Source organism: Solanum tuberosum, unplaced genomic scaffold (assembly GCF_000226075.1).
Source record: "Solanum tuberosum cultivar DM 1-3 516 R44 unplaced genomic scaffold, SolTub_3.0 scf00209, whole genome shotgun sequence".
In the NCBI taxonomy this organism is placed as follows: Eukaryota; Viridiplantae; Streptophyta; class Magnoliopsida; order Solanales; family Solanaceae; genus Solanum; species Solanum tuberosum.
The window spans coordinates 596104-612101 of record NW_006239134.1 but is presented as its reverse complement, the minus strand read 5'-3'; the positions used below and the strand labels follow the sequence as shown (position 1 = coordinate 612101).

The 15998-nt window shown below is 35.4% G+C and overlaps 1 protein-coding gene across 1 annotated transcript in view; it reads right to left on the bottom strand.

The window, feature by feature from the left end:
• Positions 1 to 1974: 1974 nt before the first annotated feature.
• Positions 1975 to 15998, bottom strand: part of LOC102596582 (coiled-coil domain-containing protein 18-like) — a 36098-nt gene continuing 22074 nt past the window's right edge. The window contains exons 10-18 of the mRNA XM_006355856.2: positions 14972 to 15038; positions 14772 to 14837; positions 9620 to 9727; positions 9360 to 9490; positions 9163 to 9229; positions 9005 to 9072; positions 8845 to 8926; positions 3028 to 3098; positions 1975 to 2676 (exon numbers count right to left, since the gene is read on the bottom strand). Of these exons, the coding sequence (XP_006355918.1) occupies positions 2298 to 2676; positions 3028 to 3098; positions 8845 to 8926; positions 9005 to 9072; positions 9163 to 9229; positions 9360 to 9490; positions 9620 to 9727; positions 14772 to 14837; positions 14972 to 15038 (1039 nt within the window). The 3' untranslated portion in view covers positions 1975 to 2297. The remainder of the gene's footprint in view (positions 2677 to 3027; positions 3099 to 8844; positions 8927 to 9004; positions 9073 to 9162; positions 9230 to 9359; positions 9491 to 9619; positions 9728 to 14771; positions 14838 to 14971; positions 15039 to 15998) is intronic.

The following is a 15998-nucleotide window of genomic DNA, read 5'->3' as shown; positions in this document are numbered from 1 at the left end:
CCCCCCCCCCCCCCCCCCCCCCCCCCCCCTCCTTTTTTTTAGAATTTAAATTTCTTAGATTTATTTTTCGTTCCTAAGTATAGATTTGAGTTATGTTTGAGTTGATTTGGCAGAAAGAAAGAGTTGTATGGTGACAGTGTTTACCGACGAACAAACTAAGGGGGCAAATCTAAAAGTTGTGATTGATTGTTTGAAATTCTATGGAGAAAGAAAGATATTGATGACGATAGATTTGGAGAGAAATAAGGTGGTGTTGATTGGTTGGGGGGGATGACTATAAAAATGGGAACAAGACGATGGCCTGAAGAAGAACAAAAACGGAAGAAGATGGGAAGTATGGGTATGGTGATGAAAGATCTGGTAAAATTAAGGTTGTGTGGAGAAGAATAATGACTGCAGCTCAATAAAAAAAAAGAGCAATGAGCTTCAATGGTGGTGACACCGGCAATTGCAATAGCGGAAAGGTGGTGGCAATGGTGGTTGAGTCAAAGAAGAAGAAGAGACAATAATTTATTTATTTTTTTAAAAAAGGGTAAATCTTTTTCTATGCCTTTCACACTCTTCTCATGTGTGTATTACACACATATAGCCATGTCAGCAAAAAAATGTTTAATAGGTACAAATATCTTGTAGCGTAGGTGTTCAACAGGTATAAGGTTGAATTGGGGTGTCTAAGTGAATATGCGGCAAACTTTAAGAGGTTGTGGATGACTTGGGCCTTTAATTTTATCTATTTGGAATGTCATGTGTCGAAACTTTTTTCAAATAAAAGAGAGTGCATTACACACTCCACTGAGGTGTGTCTGTCAAACTAATAAGTGGAGTCCGAAGTCAAAACGATAACTTTTTTCCTCAAAAAAACATAAAACGGTATATGAAAAAAAAATTAAACCAAAAGGGCGCAATGTCTTTCGAACAAAATTAACATCGTTTGTGCCATTAAAAAATTCGATTAATATCGTTGTTGGGGCCGTGATTTTCTCAAAAAAAAATCGCTGCTTCGGAAGCATTGTTCCTCAATTTTTTTTTAGAAAAAAAAACTGAAATCGCTGCATGGGCAGCAATTTCCTCAAATATTTTTCTTTTTGATTATGCATGTAGTGTTGTTGGTAAAGTTTGCAGTTCTGATGGATCAACTAGGTGGCAAAATACAATGAGATTCATTACAAAGGAGGGAAAAATCATGTAAAAATTATTTGAACTTTTCTTTGATAAATCAATAAGCAACAATTAAAAAAAATTGAGGAAAAGCGGTGCAATTTCAGATTTTCAAAAAACAAATTGAGGAAAAATGCTGCCCATGCAGCGATTTCAATTTTTTCAAAAATAAAAAAGAAAATTTATTGACAAAATCGTTGCTCCATCAGCGATTTTAATCGAGTTTTTTAACGGTGCAAACGGTGTTTATTTTGTTCGAAATACATCACTCCCTCAAGAGCGATTTTACCCTCTTGGTTAAATTTTTTTGATATACCGTTTATGTTTTCTTGAGAAAAAAAGTTATTGTTTTGGCTCCGGACTCATAATAAGTGATAGTTAGGTATAAAACTCACTCCCAATAGTTTAGGTATGAAACTAAAAAAAATATGGATAGTTTAGGTATGTTTTTGACACTTATCTCTAAAAAAAAAAAAAACCAAACCGACGTTATTTTTTTGTTTAGTTTGGTTTGGTTTGGTTTTAAAATTTAAAAACCAACTAAATTGATTTGATTTTGGTTTTAACCAACAACCGATCCAAACCGAATCATGAACACCCCTTAATAATTATGGTAGTAATGGTTGGTGGTGACAGTTGACTATGGTGATTGACGGTGGTGATGGTTGTGGTAGTTGATAATTGTTTGATCCACAGCTTCACCTCCTCAGGTTTTTCATACTATTCTTTGTAAAGCAAGTTGCCAAATGAAACTCAACAGGATTGATAAACGCTATACATCATTATTAAGCTTCACCCCAGAAATACAAAACTATATCAGACGAATAAAAACATAATGGCAAGCCATTTCCAAATGCTTCAACAATGTCTTTGTTTGGGAAGATACGTTTGAATGTATACAATCTATATAGCTAAACAAATTTCCTACAGGTTTGTCTAGTGAACTGGTGTTGTACAACCACAACTTTGATAATTTACAGAATGAACGCATGGAACTGCATTTAGTGATACAACCTGAAAAAGAAAAAGAAAAACGTTTGGAGCATTTCGGAGCTTAAATCACAGAGTTGCTTAGCCTGTGTACATAAATGACAACTTATACATTATTAAGAAGGACCAAATATATCTGATGTCTGTATCTATTTTCTCGTTGCTGACTCCCTGGATTTCAGCTCTTTCTCCAACTCATCAAATTCCCAGTCACCAATCTCTTCTGCAGAGTAATTGCGATATACTTGACCAAATTCAGATTCTAGCTTTGCTAACTCTGCTTCAGGGTCGAGGACCTCCTCGGTTTTGGCAGATGGTGTCTCATTTTCCTTTTTTTTCCCAGCTACAACAGTTTCTATGTCCTGCTCCGAAGGATGTGATATATCATCATCTACCCTTTCATGAGAAGAAGAGTCTCCCTCTTCAACAGGGATTTCCATTTCTAGGTTTGGTCTTTCAACAGATTCGAATTCCTGTCTAAGCTTCTCAATGTTTTCAAATAGCTCTTTTATTTTTGGATCATCTTTCCTAAAGAAAACGGCAGACAGTAATTTACTTTATGGAGCTTGGTATCCAACAAAAGATACTCCTTCCGTTCACTTTTACTTGTCACATTTCGCTTTACAAGAGTCAATTTGACTAAATCCTCGGAGCTCAATTGAACCAGATTAATTCAAATTTTAAATTCTAAATTCGGATGTTCGAAAATTATATAAAAAATACTATAAATTGCAATCATTTTCTTACTGATACGATGAAAAAATACATTTTAAAATATTGGTCAAAATTCAAGCAGTTTGACTCTCGAAAAGCGAAGCGTGACAAGTAAAAGTGATGGAGGGAGTAATTAAAAGAAAACACCATAATGAACAGCCAAACCTGCAGATTTTCTCTTGTTGAGCGTAGAACTGCTCCCTCATATTGTCAACTACGCTAAAGGTGGTCACAATCTGCAGTTAGAAGAGATATATCTTGAGAATATCAAGGTTGCTTTTTACAAGGCACATGCAACAAAGCAAAAGGTAAGACCAATTCACCCAAAGATATGTTTGGACTGATTTTTAGAACGTTTACTTATTAGATCGAAGTGGAAAAATTAGAAACACGAACAGATGAACATAGTGTAGGTTAGAGGTGACAATGATACAGTTCGATCAGTTATTTTTAAAATTTTCAGTTGATATGTTACACATAGCAAGAAGCAATTTTCAAATCATTTGAATGTACCAGTTTTTCTTCAAATTCTGTTTAGTTGGGGTAATTTTCTGCACCATGTTTCTGGAAAGATAAATAAGAATGTCAATACTACTATGTCATCAAAAAAGAATGTCAATACTACTATACTTTGGGAGGATATGGGCAACTAGGTTCAAGGGATTTCAGAAGACCAACAAATCTTTATACGGGAGATCTAAATGACCATGTAAGTAAAGACAACAATGACTTTGAACATGTACACAGGGGTAATGGTTATGGTACTTGAATAACAAAGGGGAGACTATATTAGAATTTGCTTTTGCTTATGAAGTACTGGTAGTTAACACATACTTAAAAATGAGAGATTCTCACTTTTTAACTTATAAGAGTGGGGGTAACAATAGTCAAATAGACTTTATCGTTATGAGAAGATGAGATAGAAGTACACACAAGGACTGTAAAGTTATTCCAGGAGAAGCTATTACCACCCAACATAGGTTAGTATACTTAGATGCAAAGCTTAAGAGTACAGTGAAAAGGTGACGACATACAAACAACCGTGAATTAGGTTGTGGTGAAGAGCACTAACTATTTACTGTTTCCAGAAAAAAAAAAAAAGGGAGAAAGGGGCTTGGGACTTAAGAGGGAGACAGAGGGAAATGTCTAGTTGCATTAAAAAAGGTAACAACTGTAGTATTACGTGTGTTAAAGGTCTAAGACCTCAACCACAGGAATCATGATGTTGGAACGAGAAGGTACAAAGAGGATTTTTTTTTTTTTTGGTAATTAAAGTTTTTCATTTACCAAAATGGAGTTAAGTATCAAGTGTCTCAACGAAAACTGCAAATCTGGACAGAAGGCCCCAGTTTGCAAAGAGGTACGATGAGTTACTAAAGCTAAAAGAGAGTGATTATAGGAAGTCGCCAAAAGTAGAGGATGGGAGAATCCTCTGAATGATACAAGAAAGCTACAAGGGAAGCTAATAAGGTATTAGTAATGCTCGAGGGGGAGCTCTAGATGACTTGCATCAAAATCTAGCGACACGAGAAGGGGAAAACAAACGTATAAACTAGCATGACTGAGTGAGAAGAAGGATAAGGATTTAAACCAGGTGAAGTGTATCAAAAATGATTCTCAACAAGCGTTGACAGGGAATAAAGAGATCAAGGAGAGACTATTTTGATCAATAGCTCAACTCAAACCAAGAGAATAATATTTTAGACCTTCACAAGTTTGTAAATGATAGAACTTTAGCTATAATCCCAGAATTAGGCCGACAAAGGTAAAGGATGTCAACCAAAAGTTTGAACTATGACAAGCATTTCAGGGAGTAGTTTTTGGATACATAGAAGACTCAATACATGCATTGCATGTTTAGTCAGCATGAGAAGAGAAAAGTTGAGGTGAGACTAGATGGGATTACAACAACAAACCCTATGAAATACCACAAGTGGGGTGAGACCAGATGAGATTGCGGTGCCAAAATGCAAACAATATAGATATCTAGGGTTGTTTCAAGAGAACGAAATGATAGATAAAGATGTTATAAGATTAAAACTTTGCAGAAGTGCTACAGGGGTGTCATGTGATAAAGTGGAAGGTAAGTTCTATAGAATAACTACAAGACCGACAATGTTATGTGGTAATCAATGTTGGGCTGCTGAAGTCCAACATATCAACAAGATGAGTGTTGTAGAAATGCGGTGAGGATGTGTGGTCATACAAGATTAAAATGACCATATTGGCAGAAGGTGCAAGTAACACAAGTTGAGGATAAAATGTGAGTGGCCGCTTGAGATGGTTTCAGCATGCCCTGAGTCGACCTACAGATGGGCAGTTCATAGGTATGAAACTATAATAAATGAATATGTCAAAAGGGGACGGGGTAGATATAAAATCACATGAAAGGAAGTTGTCTTGAAAACCTACCAAACCTTGGTATCAATAAAGACTTGGCTAAAGATGGGCACAATGGAAGAGAACTTCTAATATTATTATTGTTGTTGATGATTGTCTTAATTAATTAGCATCATTTTAGAGGCAATTTTCCCTTTTCCCAGCGTAATTACAGGAATAGAATATTTTTATTTTATTTTTTTGTAATTATTATCTTACCTTAACTAGTTATAGGACTCATTATATAGAGAGATTACGGATCAAAAAACCCCTAAGCTATCCCCTTTTTATTGGGATTTACAACAGTTGGATGTAAAAATGCATTTCTTCATGGAGACTTAGAATCCATTTGGATTAGCTAAAACAAAAAGTAGCTTTTAGGCACTTCAGCTTAAAAGCACTTTTTAAGTGCTGGATCTGAATTTAAAAAGTAGTTACATGTTTGGCTAAAAGTACTGAAGAAGAAAATAAGTAGCTGATGTGTTCAGTGAAAAAAGTGATGATAAGCACTACTTTCAGTCAAAATGACTAAAATGCCCTTAAAGCTGTTGTATTAACTGATTATTAAAAAATGTAATTCTAAATTAATATTAGTGAAAGTTAATTCATAGCTATTTCAAGTTCTCAATTTAATAAGACAAAGTTATTCTAATATATGAGTTTTTTTCCTTGAATCAGATTGTCATTGCACATGCATATGTTCTCCATGTGTAAACCTTATTTAATGAATTTTAAAATCGGATATAATTCCTGCAAGTCAAGCTAACATTATAAGTTCCAAAAATAGCGATGTCTGCATGTCTCTAATGGGATACTATTTATGCTCTATAATGAAGACTTAAGAAGGAAGAAGTAGAATCTGGAGAAATAGAGAAGGAAGAAGTAGAAAAGGAAAAATCATTGAAAATAAGAGAAGTTCCATCTGTTATCAAATTTATAATTTATGCATTTTGATCTATTTTCTTTGAAAGCTCAATCTTTTTACTGAAATTCACAAAAAAGTTGCAGAGACTTTCGCCAAAATGAAGTAACCAAACCAGTGTTGTGAAAGGCAATTGCCTCGTCGCCAATGGCGAGAGGTGGCGAGGCTATCTTTAAAAGGTGACGCCATGGCGACAACGGCGAGAGGCGAGAAAGGAGAGAAAGTTGTCGCCTTTTGTATTTTCTTTTTAAAAAGGAAACCAATTCAGGGTTTTTAAAGTTCAAAGATAATTTTAGGGTTTTCTGTCAAAATTTGAACAGTTGCACTCTTAGACTGCGATTACGAATCCAATCAGACGACTCGACTAGACTTCTCTAGCGACTAGCCAGAGACTCCAAAGTCCAAGCAATACGTATTTCTTCGTTTACTTCTTCTTTTCTTCTTCAAATTTCTTCTTCCTCTATTTCTTTTTCTTCTTCTTCTTCTTCAGACTTCAAGAGTTACTTCTACCTCTGTTTTTTCTCTCACTGTTTTGGATGCTGTTTTACTTTTTTTCTCATTCAAGTTCTAGACTTTAGCATGTACTATCTATTATCAATTTTTGAATTGAAATATATGCTAAATGCTAATATGTTATTGCTATTGAGATTTTGCTTATTTATATATGCAATTAAATATTTTAATTTTGTTGTATTGATTGGCGCCGCACTTCAAAAAGGCGAACACCTCACCGCTCGCCTCACCTTGTGGCGATGCAGACCCTTATTGCCTTTTGTCGCCGTCCAAAACACTTAACCAAACCTACCAGACATGGACAGAGGGATAGGTGATGAAGACAACAATGTATTTTACTTGGTCAAACCTCAAGTGCTTTTACTCAAACTTATAGTTTTTGGCTCATTTCGAAATATTTTAGCTTAAGAGCGCTTTTTAAGATTACCAAACACCAAAACAAGACGGTTATTTTAAGCTGATTTGACCAACTTTTAAGCCAATCCAAACTCTTTTAAAGGAAGAGGTGTATATGGAGATCCCTCCTGCATTTGATACTAAACAAAGTCTTATAAAAATTGGTTTGACAGATTCTCCAAAGTGATGACCTATTTCGGTTACCAGCAAAGCAATGTTGATCATACCCTCTTCAGATGACATCAAAAGGGTAAACTCACTCTTTTCACTATTTATGTTGATGACCCAGTAATGACAGGGAATGACAAAGAGGAGATGACCTGAATGAAGAAGTTGTTAGCATAAGAATTTGAGAACAAGGATCTAAGGAAGTTGCAACATTTCTCAGGAATTGAGGTTGCAAGATCAAAAAGAGGAACCTTTGTTTCTCAAAGAAAGTTTATTTCAGATCACTTGAAAGAAGCTCAGATGACGGGTTGCAAGATAGCAGAATTGCCTATTGAAAGAAATCACAAGTTACAAACAGGAAGAGGGTCAGTTCATAATGAAAGATATCAGTGGTAGGCTGGAAAGCCCATTTATCTCTGTCACACTAGACAAGAATAATCTATTCAGCCAGATCATGCATAATCCCAGAGATCCTCATATGCAAGTTGTCTTTCACATTTTGTGGTATCTAAAATCTGCTAAAGGTTTGCTTTTCTCTAAACATGATCACCTCCGGATAAAGCTTTTACAGATGTGGATTCGGTTGGATCTTAGATGAAAGAAGATCTACATCTGATTACAGTTCCCTCATAGGAAGGAACCTAGTATTTGGAGAAGAGACAAACTGTAGTTGTCCGATCTCGTGGGGAAGCAGAATGTAGAGCTATGGGCCAAAGTGTCTGTGAGCTGTTTTGACTACAAAAGATACTAGAAGATTGATATTGTGAAAAGGAAAACTTTCCTTGTACTGCGACAACAAAACTATAATCAATGTAGATCAGAATCTTGTTCAACATGAACGAACAAAGCAATATTGAAATTGATTAATAGGGTTTAGGGTTTAGGGTTTAGGATTTAGGGTTTAGGGATTAATCAATATAGATCAGAATCTTTTTCAACATGAACCAGCAAAGCATATTGAAATTGATTGGCACTTCAACAAAGAGAAGGTTACTAGTGGTATCTTGAGTTCGCTTCATATACCGTCAGAAAAATAGCTAGTGGATGTGCTTACAGACAGCCGCAGCAAAAGGACTTCTCATACATTGGTTTGCAGTTGGGCATGTGCGACATCACTGCTCCAACTTGAAGGGAGCATTGATTGTGTTAATTAATTAGCATGATTGTAGGAGACTTACATTTTTTCTTTTCCTGGCGTAATTGCAGGAATAAATATTTGCTTTATTGTAATTGATTGTCTTTCCATAATTACTTATAGGATGCATTGTATATATACCTTCTTATGGGATGTAAAGACATTAAATATAAAGAAGTCTTTTCTTCATTCTGAAATTCTACAATAGTAATTGTTATTATTATATTTAACTTTTTTTTCACTTTTATTTTATTTAGTATGATAATGATTTGAAATGAGCTAAATGATGAAGTGGAGATTCATATAGCAACTATAACTTATTTGGGACAAAGGCATAGTTGTTGTAGTCAGGTTTGGTCCGATCAGTTTTGTTGATTCTAAGAAATCCTTTAATGTCTCTATCATAACACTCTGGAAATCAGACAGCAGCATAAAAGTGAAGGAATAACATGTATTAATGTTTTTCTACCTTGGCTTCGTAGTCCAAGTATTCCTCCTCCAGATTTTTTCTAGGACTCAGTGATTTTGACCCACCAGATCCCACAGCAGAGCTGTCAGACAAAAGCAAAATAACCATAAGACTCTGCAGTACATTATAGCCAACAGAACACAAAAAAAGAGGATCTTACCTGTCACCTAAAGTCTTCAAGTTTTCAACATATTTAGCAATGCGATCAATAGAAGGCCTCAACTCTTTCTGTGCAAGCGACAGATATGTTCAGAAAGATGTTCTGTGCTAACTGCTTAGCACAGGAAAAGAAACTATGATCATTTACCAATTTTGTACCTCATAAAAAGAGAGGAGTTGCAATATCAAGTTCCCAAAATAAACCTCATGCTTTTCGAGTTCAACACTACAAAAGTAAGCACAAACCAAGAAGTCATTCAGGATAACATTTGACAAACTAAAACAGAGTTATACTTTAAGATTCTTCCGGTTCTGAAATCTGGAAGACTGATTGTGCAGTAAATCCAGTAACATACTTGACCTCTTTGTCTTTACTCTCTGTAAAGGAAGACTGAAGTGTCCATGTATCTTCCAAAAAATTAATCCATGTACTGAGGATACTTGCTTCAACTTTACAAGAGCCAATGGATTGTGTCAGCTCATCTTCCTACGAAGACGAAGAAATAGGTCATGGCAAGTGCAAGAATAAGGATAGGAGACACATAACAGGTATACACCGGAATAGGAAAAGCAAAGGAAACTAATGACAAAACAGATAATCAAATAAAAGACACACCCTGGTTTTCAAATGAGCAACAATCTGATCATTAGCTTCATAGAATTGGTCCCTCTCTTCTCGGACATTTTGAAGGCGTGCATTAGCTGCAGCCAGTGAGATATTGACCTGAAAGAAGAAACTCATTAGCCAGTACCAGAATCATGAACACTAGCACAAAAACAAAATGCTAATTCAAACAATTTGATCATTGAAACCAACCTTGAATCCCTTTCAAAACAACTCCAACTTGATAGAGATAGAGAACAGTAAACTAGCAAAAGTATTGCATCAACAGAGAGATGGTGCAGCCACTAATCATGCAAGACATTAAGCTTGTGATTGCAATTCATGATTTCAAATCAGCATTTGGACATGCGATTTGGGATCGTGATTTGAAATCATGATTTCATATCCCAAATTCTCAAAAAAAAAAAAAAAAAAAAAAAAAACATGATTTGGGATTTTAAATCGTGATTTCATGTTTTTTGTAATACAAACTAGACCCATAGTTTATATTTTGTAATAAATGATTCATAAATTGATAGATATATCATATATGGCACCTTCTCAGTACAGGATCATCTAAAGAAGACCCCATGTTTGATGCATGGGATGTACATGATGCAATGGTGATGTCTTGGTTAGGGAACTCCATCCTTCCAAAACAGTGGTAATGTTGTGTTTCTAAGCAACGGTAAGGAAATCTGGGATGCAGGAAGGGGACGTAATCTAAAGTACATGATGCTATGATATTAAGACAACTTTCTGCAGCATAACAGGGAGCTCGACCTGTCATTGAATTTTCTAAATTTTACAGGGATTATGGCAAGAAATGGATCATTATCAATGCATTCAAATGGGTTGCAAAGATGATGCTGTGATTTCATTTTTTTTAAGCTGGTAACTTAGATGATGCTGTGATCTTGAAGAGATTTATCGAAAAAGAAGGGATTTATAATTTTCTTGCAGGACTAAATGCAGAACTTGATGTCGTGCTAGTGTAAATCTTAGGAAAAGAAGATTTTCCATCATTAAACGAGACAATGGCCGTTATACGGACAGAGGAGTGTTATGCTTGAAACTCAAATTAATGATCAATCAGTTCTTGTAGCAAAAGGGACAAGTTCAAGAAAATCTGGAGTTTTACAATGGGAGAGCATCATCAAGCCCACATGTTCATTCAAACCGCCTATCAATATGTATCAATGGTACAATCTTTATTGCACCTAATGAAAAAAAATATTGGTTCACCCGAGAGAGATGCTGGAAACTTAATGGTACTATGACAGACCTCCAAACAGAAATACTAGTGATGGAAACCAGGAAAACATAGCTAGCAGCCCTCAGATTGATGAAACAAATCCATACTCAACTTCAGCAGGTAGTTGTTCATTGGCCTTCATAGGTATTTCTTCCTCTTTTGTTACTAATGTTTCAGACAAACTTTCTCCAATGTGGGTGGTTGATCCTGGGCCAACTCATCATATGACTAGTTCTCTCATCTCTTTATATCATTTTCCTCTTGTCCTAGCTATAAAAAAATAACTATAGCCAATGGTTCAGTTATTATTGAAGCTGGAAGGAGACATATCACTGCGAAAGTCCTTGATATATAAAGATGTCCTTCATGTTGTTTATTTCAGGAACAAAACACGAAAGAGATGATTGGGCATGCTAGTGAGAAAGGTGGTCTTTATTGTCTGGATTTACACAATGGTGAAGATACAATTAAGAATTTTCTTATCTAGTTCATTCTTGGACGAGTCTACCATGTCCAATAAAGAGAAAGTATGGTTTTATCATCGTCGGTTAGGTCATCCGTCCTTTTATGTGATCAAAATGATGTCTCCATCTTTGATCAAGGATTTGATTGTTGAGTCTTTTCATTGTGATGATTGTGAAATTGCAAACACAAACGTGTTTCCTTTCCAAATAGTAAAAAAAGATGTCCAACTCAATTTTCTCTTATTCATAGTGATATTTGGGGACACTCTCCTATTCCTAATGCTTCTTGTGCTAGATGGCTTGTGTCATTCATTGATTGTATAATGGTAATATCGATCAATTTGTTAAAGCAAAAATCAAATGTCAATCAAATTCTTCCTACCATTTTTAATCTGATCAATATCCAATTTGATGTGCCAATTAGAAGATCCATATCTGATAATGTCAAGGACTAGTTCAATCAACACCTCTCTTTTTCCTTCCAAAAAGAGGGAAGTATTCATGCATCTTCATGTGTCAATAATCCTCAACAAAATGGGATTGTAGAGAGAAGAAACGGTTTGTTAGTTGGCATTACTAGATCACTATTGTTTCACAAAAGGGTGCAAAAAGGAGTACTAGGGGGAAGCTGTCCAAACTGCTGCTTCCTGAAATTTGAAATTTCCTATAAATTGGTTACTAGAACCAGAGATGCTTAGAAAACAAGAGTTGCTCTCTGCAGAAACTGAAGATGAAATGTCTTGTCCTTTTCTTTTTTTGGTGTAAACACGAATATCCTCAAGAAGAAGAGGATATTCCTAGTATTTTAGATTATTTATGAAGCTTAGTAGGGACACCTCTCCCTCTGTAATTTTGTTGCAAGTATTACTGGAATATTTTTCTGAGTATTCCTTTTGTTCATAATACAAGTTATCTTCTTCAAAAAAAAAAAAAAAAAGAACCTTCGGGAGTGTTGCCTATGTTCATATTCATTCTTAAAATTGAGGCAAATTAGATGCGCGTGCTATTAAGTGTGTTTTCATAGGATATTCTCCTTCTCAAAAAGGCTACAAGTGTTATCAACCATCATCAAAGAAATTCTTTGTTTCAGCTGATGTCACATTTGATGAGAGTGAATCCTTTTTTAATCATTCTTAGCATCATGGGGAGCCATTGAAGGAGAGGGACCTCTAGACCTATCACTATTTGATTTGTCTATTTCTAGTCGTGCCAAATCCTTACATGAGTCACTATTTCTTCAATCACCTGAGTCTCTAAATCCAAATGAACCCATTGAGTCTCCTAATCCGGATATAGATAATGGAATTCTAGAAAATAATCTACCATTGTACGTTTATGCCAAAAGAAAGAGGCTAACTGATCAAAGTACTCATGAGTCATGTGCAATCATCTCCACAGGTTACTGCTCCTAATACCCATCCTGAACCTCTTGAACCATTAGAAATACCAAACAAAACGGATCATGAAGAAGCACCTAACAAACCTATTGACCTCTACCTTCCCATTGCACTCAGAGAAGGAACCAAAACTTGCACACAAAACCCTTTGAGCCTTTTCGTGACATATCAAAATCTATTCTCAAGTCATAAAGCTTTTCTCTATAACCTCCACACAATTCCTATCCCCGAAAATTTGTATAAAGCATTAGGAAACAGAGAATGAGAGGAAGCTGTGAAGATAGAAATGGAAACGTTGGAGAAAAACAAAACTTGGGAAATTGTGGAAATATTACCAAAAGGGAAAAAGTCGGTAGGCTGCAGATGGGTGTTTAGTGTGAAATATAAGTCTGATGGGTCCATAGAAAGAATTAAAGCACATTTGGTAGCAAAGGTTTAAAGACAGACCTATATAATTGATTATTTGGAAACTTTTGCCCTAGTAACAAAAATGAATACAGTGAGAATCTTATTACCATTGGCTGCGGTTTTTAATTGGAAACTACTACAATTTGATGTAAAAAAATGTTCTTTACATGGAGACTTAGATGAGAAGATCTATATGGAGGTGCCACCTAGTTTTGAAAGCAAGAAGGGAATGGTGTGTAGATTGAAGAAGGCACTCTATGGATTAAAGTAATCACTTTGTGCATGGTTTGGAAGATTTACAAAGGTTATGATCAAGTTAGGGTATCGACAAAGTCAAGGAGACAACACCTTGTTCATACGACACTCAGAAAAGGAAAGGTGACAACATTATTAGCTAAGTAGCGCAGACTCTTCACTTTCGATGTCGCACCCGTGTCGGATTCTCCAAAAATACACTACTTTTGAAGAATCTGACACGCACCCATTCATATTTTTGAAGAGGTTGAGCAACATAAATTATTAGCTTATGTGGATGACATCATAGTATTTGGTGATGATTCAGAGGAGATACAACATTTGAAGATGTATTTACTCAAGGATTTTAACATCAAAGAGCTTGGGAAATTAAAGTAGTTTTTGGGAATCAAAGTGGCACACTCAAAAATAAAGGATCTTTATTTCCCAAAAAAATGTGTTTGATTTGTTGAAGCAAACATGAAAATTAGGGTGTAAACCAGTGGCTACACCAATTGAATATAATCATGGATGTGCAATGCTCCAGGAGATTCTGTGGTAGATAAAAGCTTGTATCAAAGGCTTGTAGGAAAATTGATCTACTTGTCTCACACAAGGTCGGATATTGCCTTTGATGTAAGAATTGTTAGTCAATTTATGCATGATCCTAGAGAAATCCATCTTCAAGTTGTCGAGGATACTACAATATTTTAAAGGAAGTCCAGGAAAAGGAATAACATTCAAAAGAGGAGGAGACATGGTTTTAGAGGCTTATAATGATGTGGACTATGCTGGTTTATTAGTGGATCAAAGGTCAAGTTCTGGATATCGCACTTTCTTAGGAGGAAATTTGGTGACTTCGAGGAGTGAAAACAAAATGTAATAACCGGATCAAGTGCAGGATCTGAGTTCAGAACTATGGTTGTGGGAGTTTGTGAGTTCTTATGGTTAAACATAATTGTTGATGATTTGAAGATGAGATGGAAAGGACCTATGAGACTATATTGTGGACAATAAATCAGCAATAAGTATAGTTCATAATCCTGTACAACATGGTCGCTCTAAGCATATTGAGGTAGATAGACATTTCATCAAGGAGAAATTAGATAGCAGACCCATTTGCACACCATTTGTATCTTGAAAAGATCAGGTAGCCGATGTTTTAACAAAAGGACTGCCGAACAATTTATGTACAGCCCCATATATGAATGTCTGCGTGAGATTATCACTATGAATGCAGAGCACGAGAGAAAATATTAGTGTTAGAGAGTAAAGGTAAAATGTGACAATTAAAGACACCTTTCATGATAAACCTGTACATGAAATGCACCAGCAAAAGAACTCATTCAATGCAAAATATAGTAACAATATCACCAAGGGAATGCCTTCTATCATCAACAAAGTACCTGTTTCAATTGAGCTTCAATCTCATCTCGTTGTTTCTTCAGTGTAGAAATCTCAGCCACTAATTCCTGAAAACACAAGCAAATGAACCCCAAACCTTTAGGCCAAGCAATCCCAGAAACCTATATTTGGCATATACTCTTCAACCACCACTGGTGCAAAAACACTTTGGTTATAACTTAACATCATGCAAAGATGTTACCTCCTCTATTTCACCAACTTCGCTAGTCTTGGCCACACGAAATTTTAGTGCCTCCTCTTTCTGTATTCTGTCAACAGCAAATAATTGTAATAAATCAAATAGCTATATAGATACACATTAAGAATCAAGTAGCAGCAAAAGCACTTCACCCAATTCATTATTAAGTGCTGTCATCATTCAACTTTTACTATCACTATTTCATATCTTTGATGTTATTTATCTTTAGTCAGAAATTTTCTCTTATCTATTAAAAAATAATCTTACCTTTAGTTAGAGAAAATGTTCTAGGAATCTCCCTCTTCTGAGCATGAAAGTAAGGCATCAAAATTGATGAGAGAACAACCGAAACTAGAGTCTTCATACTCTCTAAGATCCTGGTATAAGTCTAGATAAATATCTTCCATGTTTCTCCAGATAACTAAATTCTTCCTTGAATGAGAATAGTATATTGAGATTAGTAGTACTAGTGATGTAAGCCTAGTTATAGGGCAAGCAGAAAAGTAATCAAAATCTGTTGTTTAATTATGAGGTAGAGACGTAGCATTCTGATTTTAATTTCAGTGGGAACTCGCGAGATACGACACAAGTATAAGAGGAGCAACTAGACATAAGCACAATCTTTCGAAATTTCAACATGTAGATTTACATGTATTTAAGCAACACCAGGAAATTAAAGGTCTTAACTGATTATTCTTGAAATCAATCAGGATGAAGGTTGGACAGATATAGCAACAAAATCTTGAAGTTTATTCAGAAAGGGATTTACAGATCTATGATGGCAAAACCTGAAGAAAGATGAAGATGCACACAGGTGGAAACTACGGAAGAGAGGCCAATTAAGAAGAGTAGTCAAAAGAGAAATGCAAACAAAGCACCAAAACTCTGGTGGTGATTTAATTGCAGAGCTCAATCAGGGTATGGACTTCAGCGAATAAAAGCATTAATGAGGAAAAACCAGAAAATATAAATGTAATGCAACAAAATGTAAATATTTAGACAAACAATAATTTTTTTTTTTTTTTTTTTT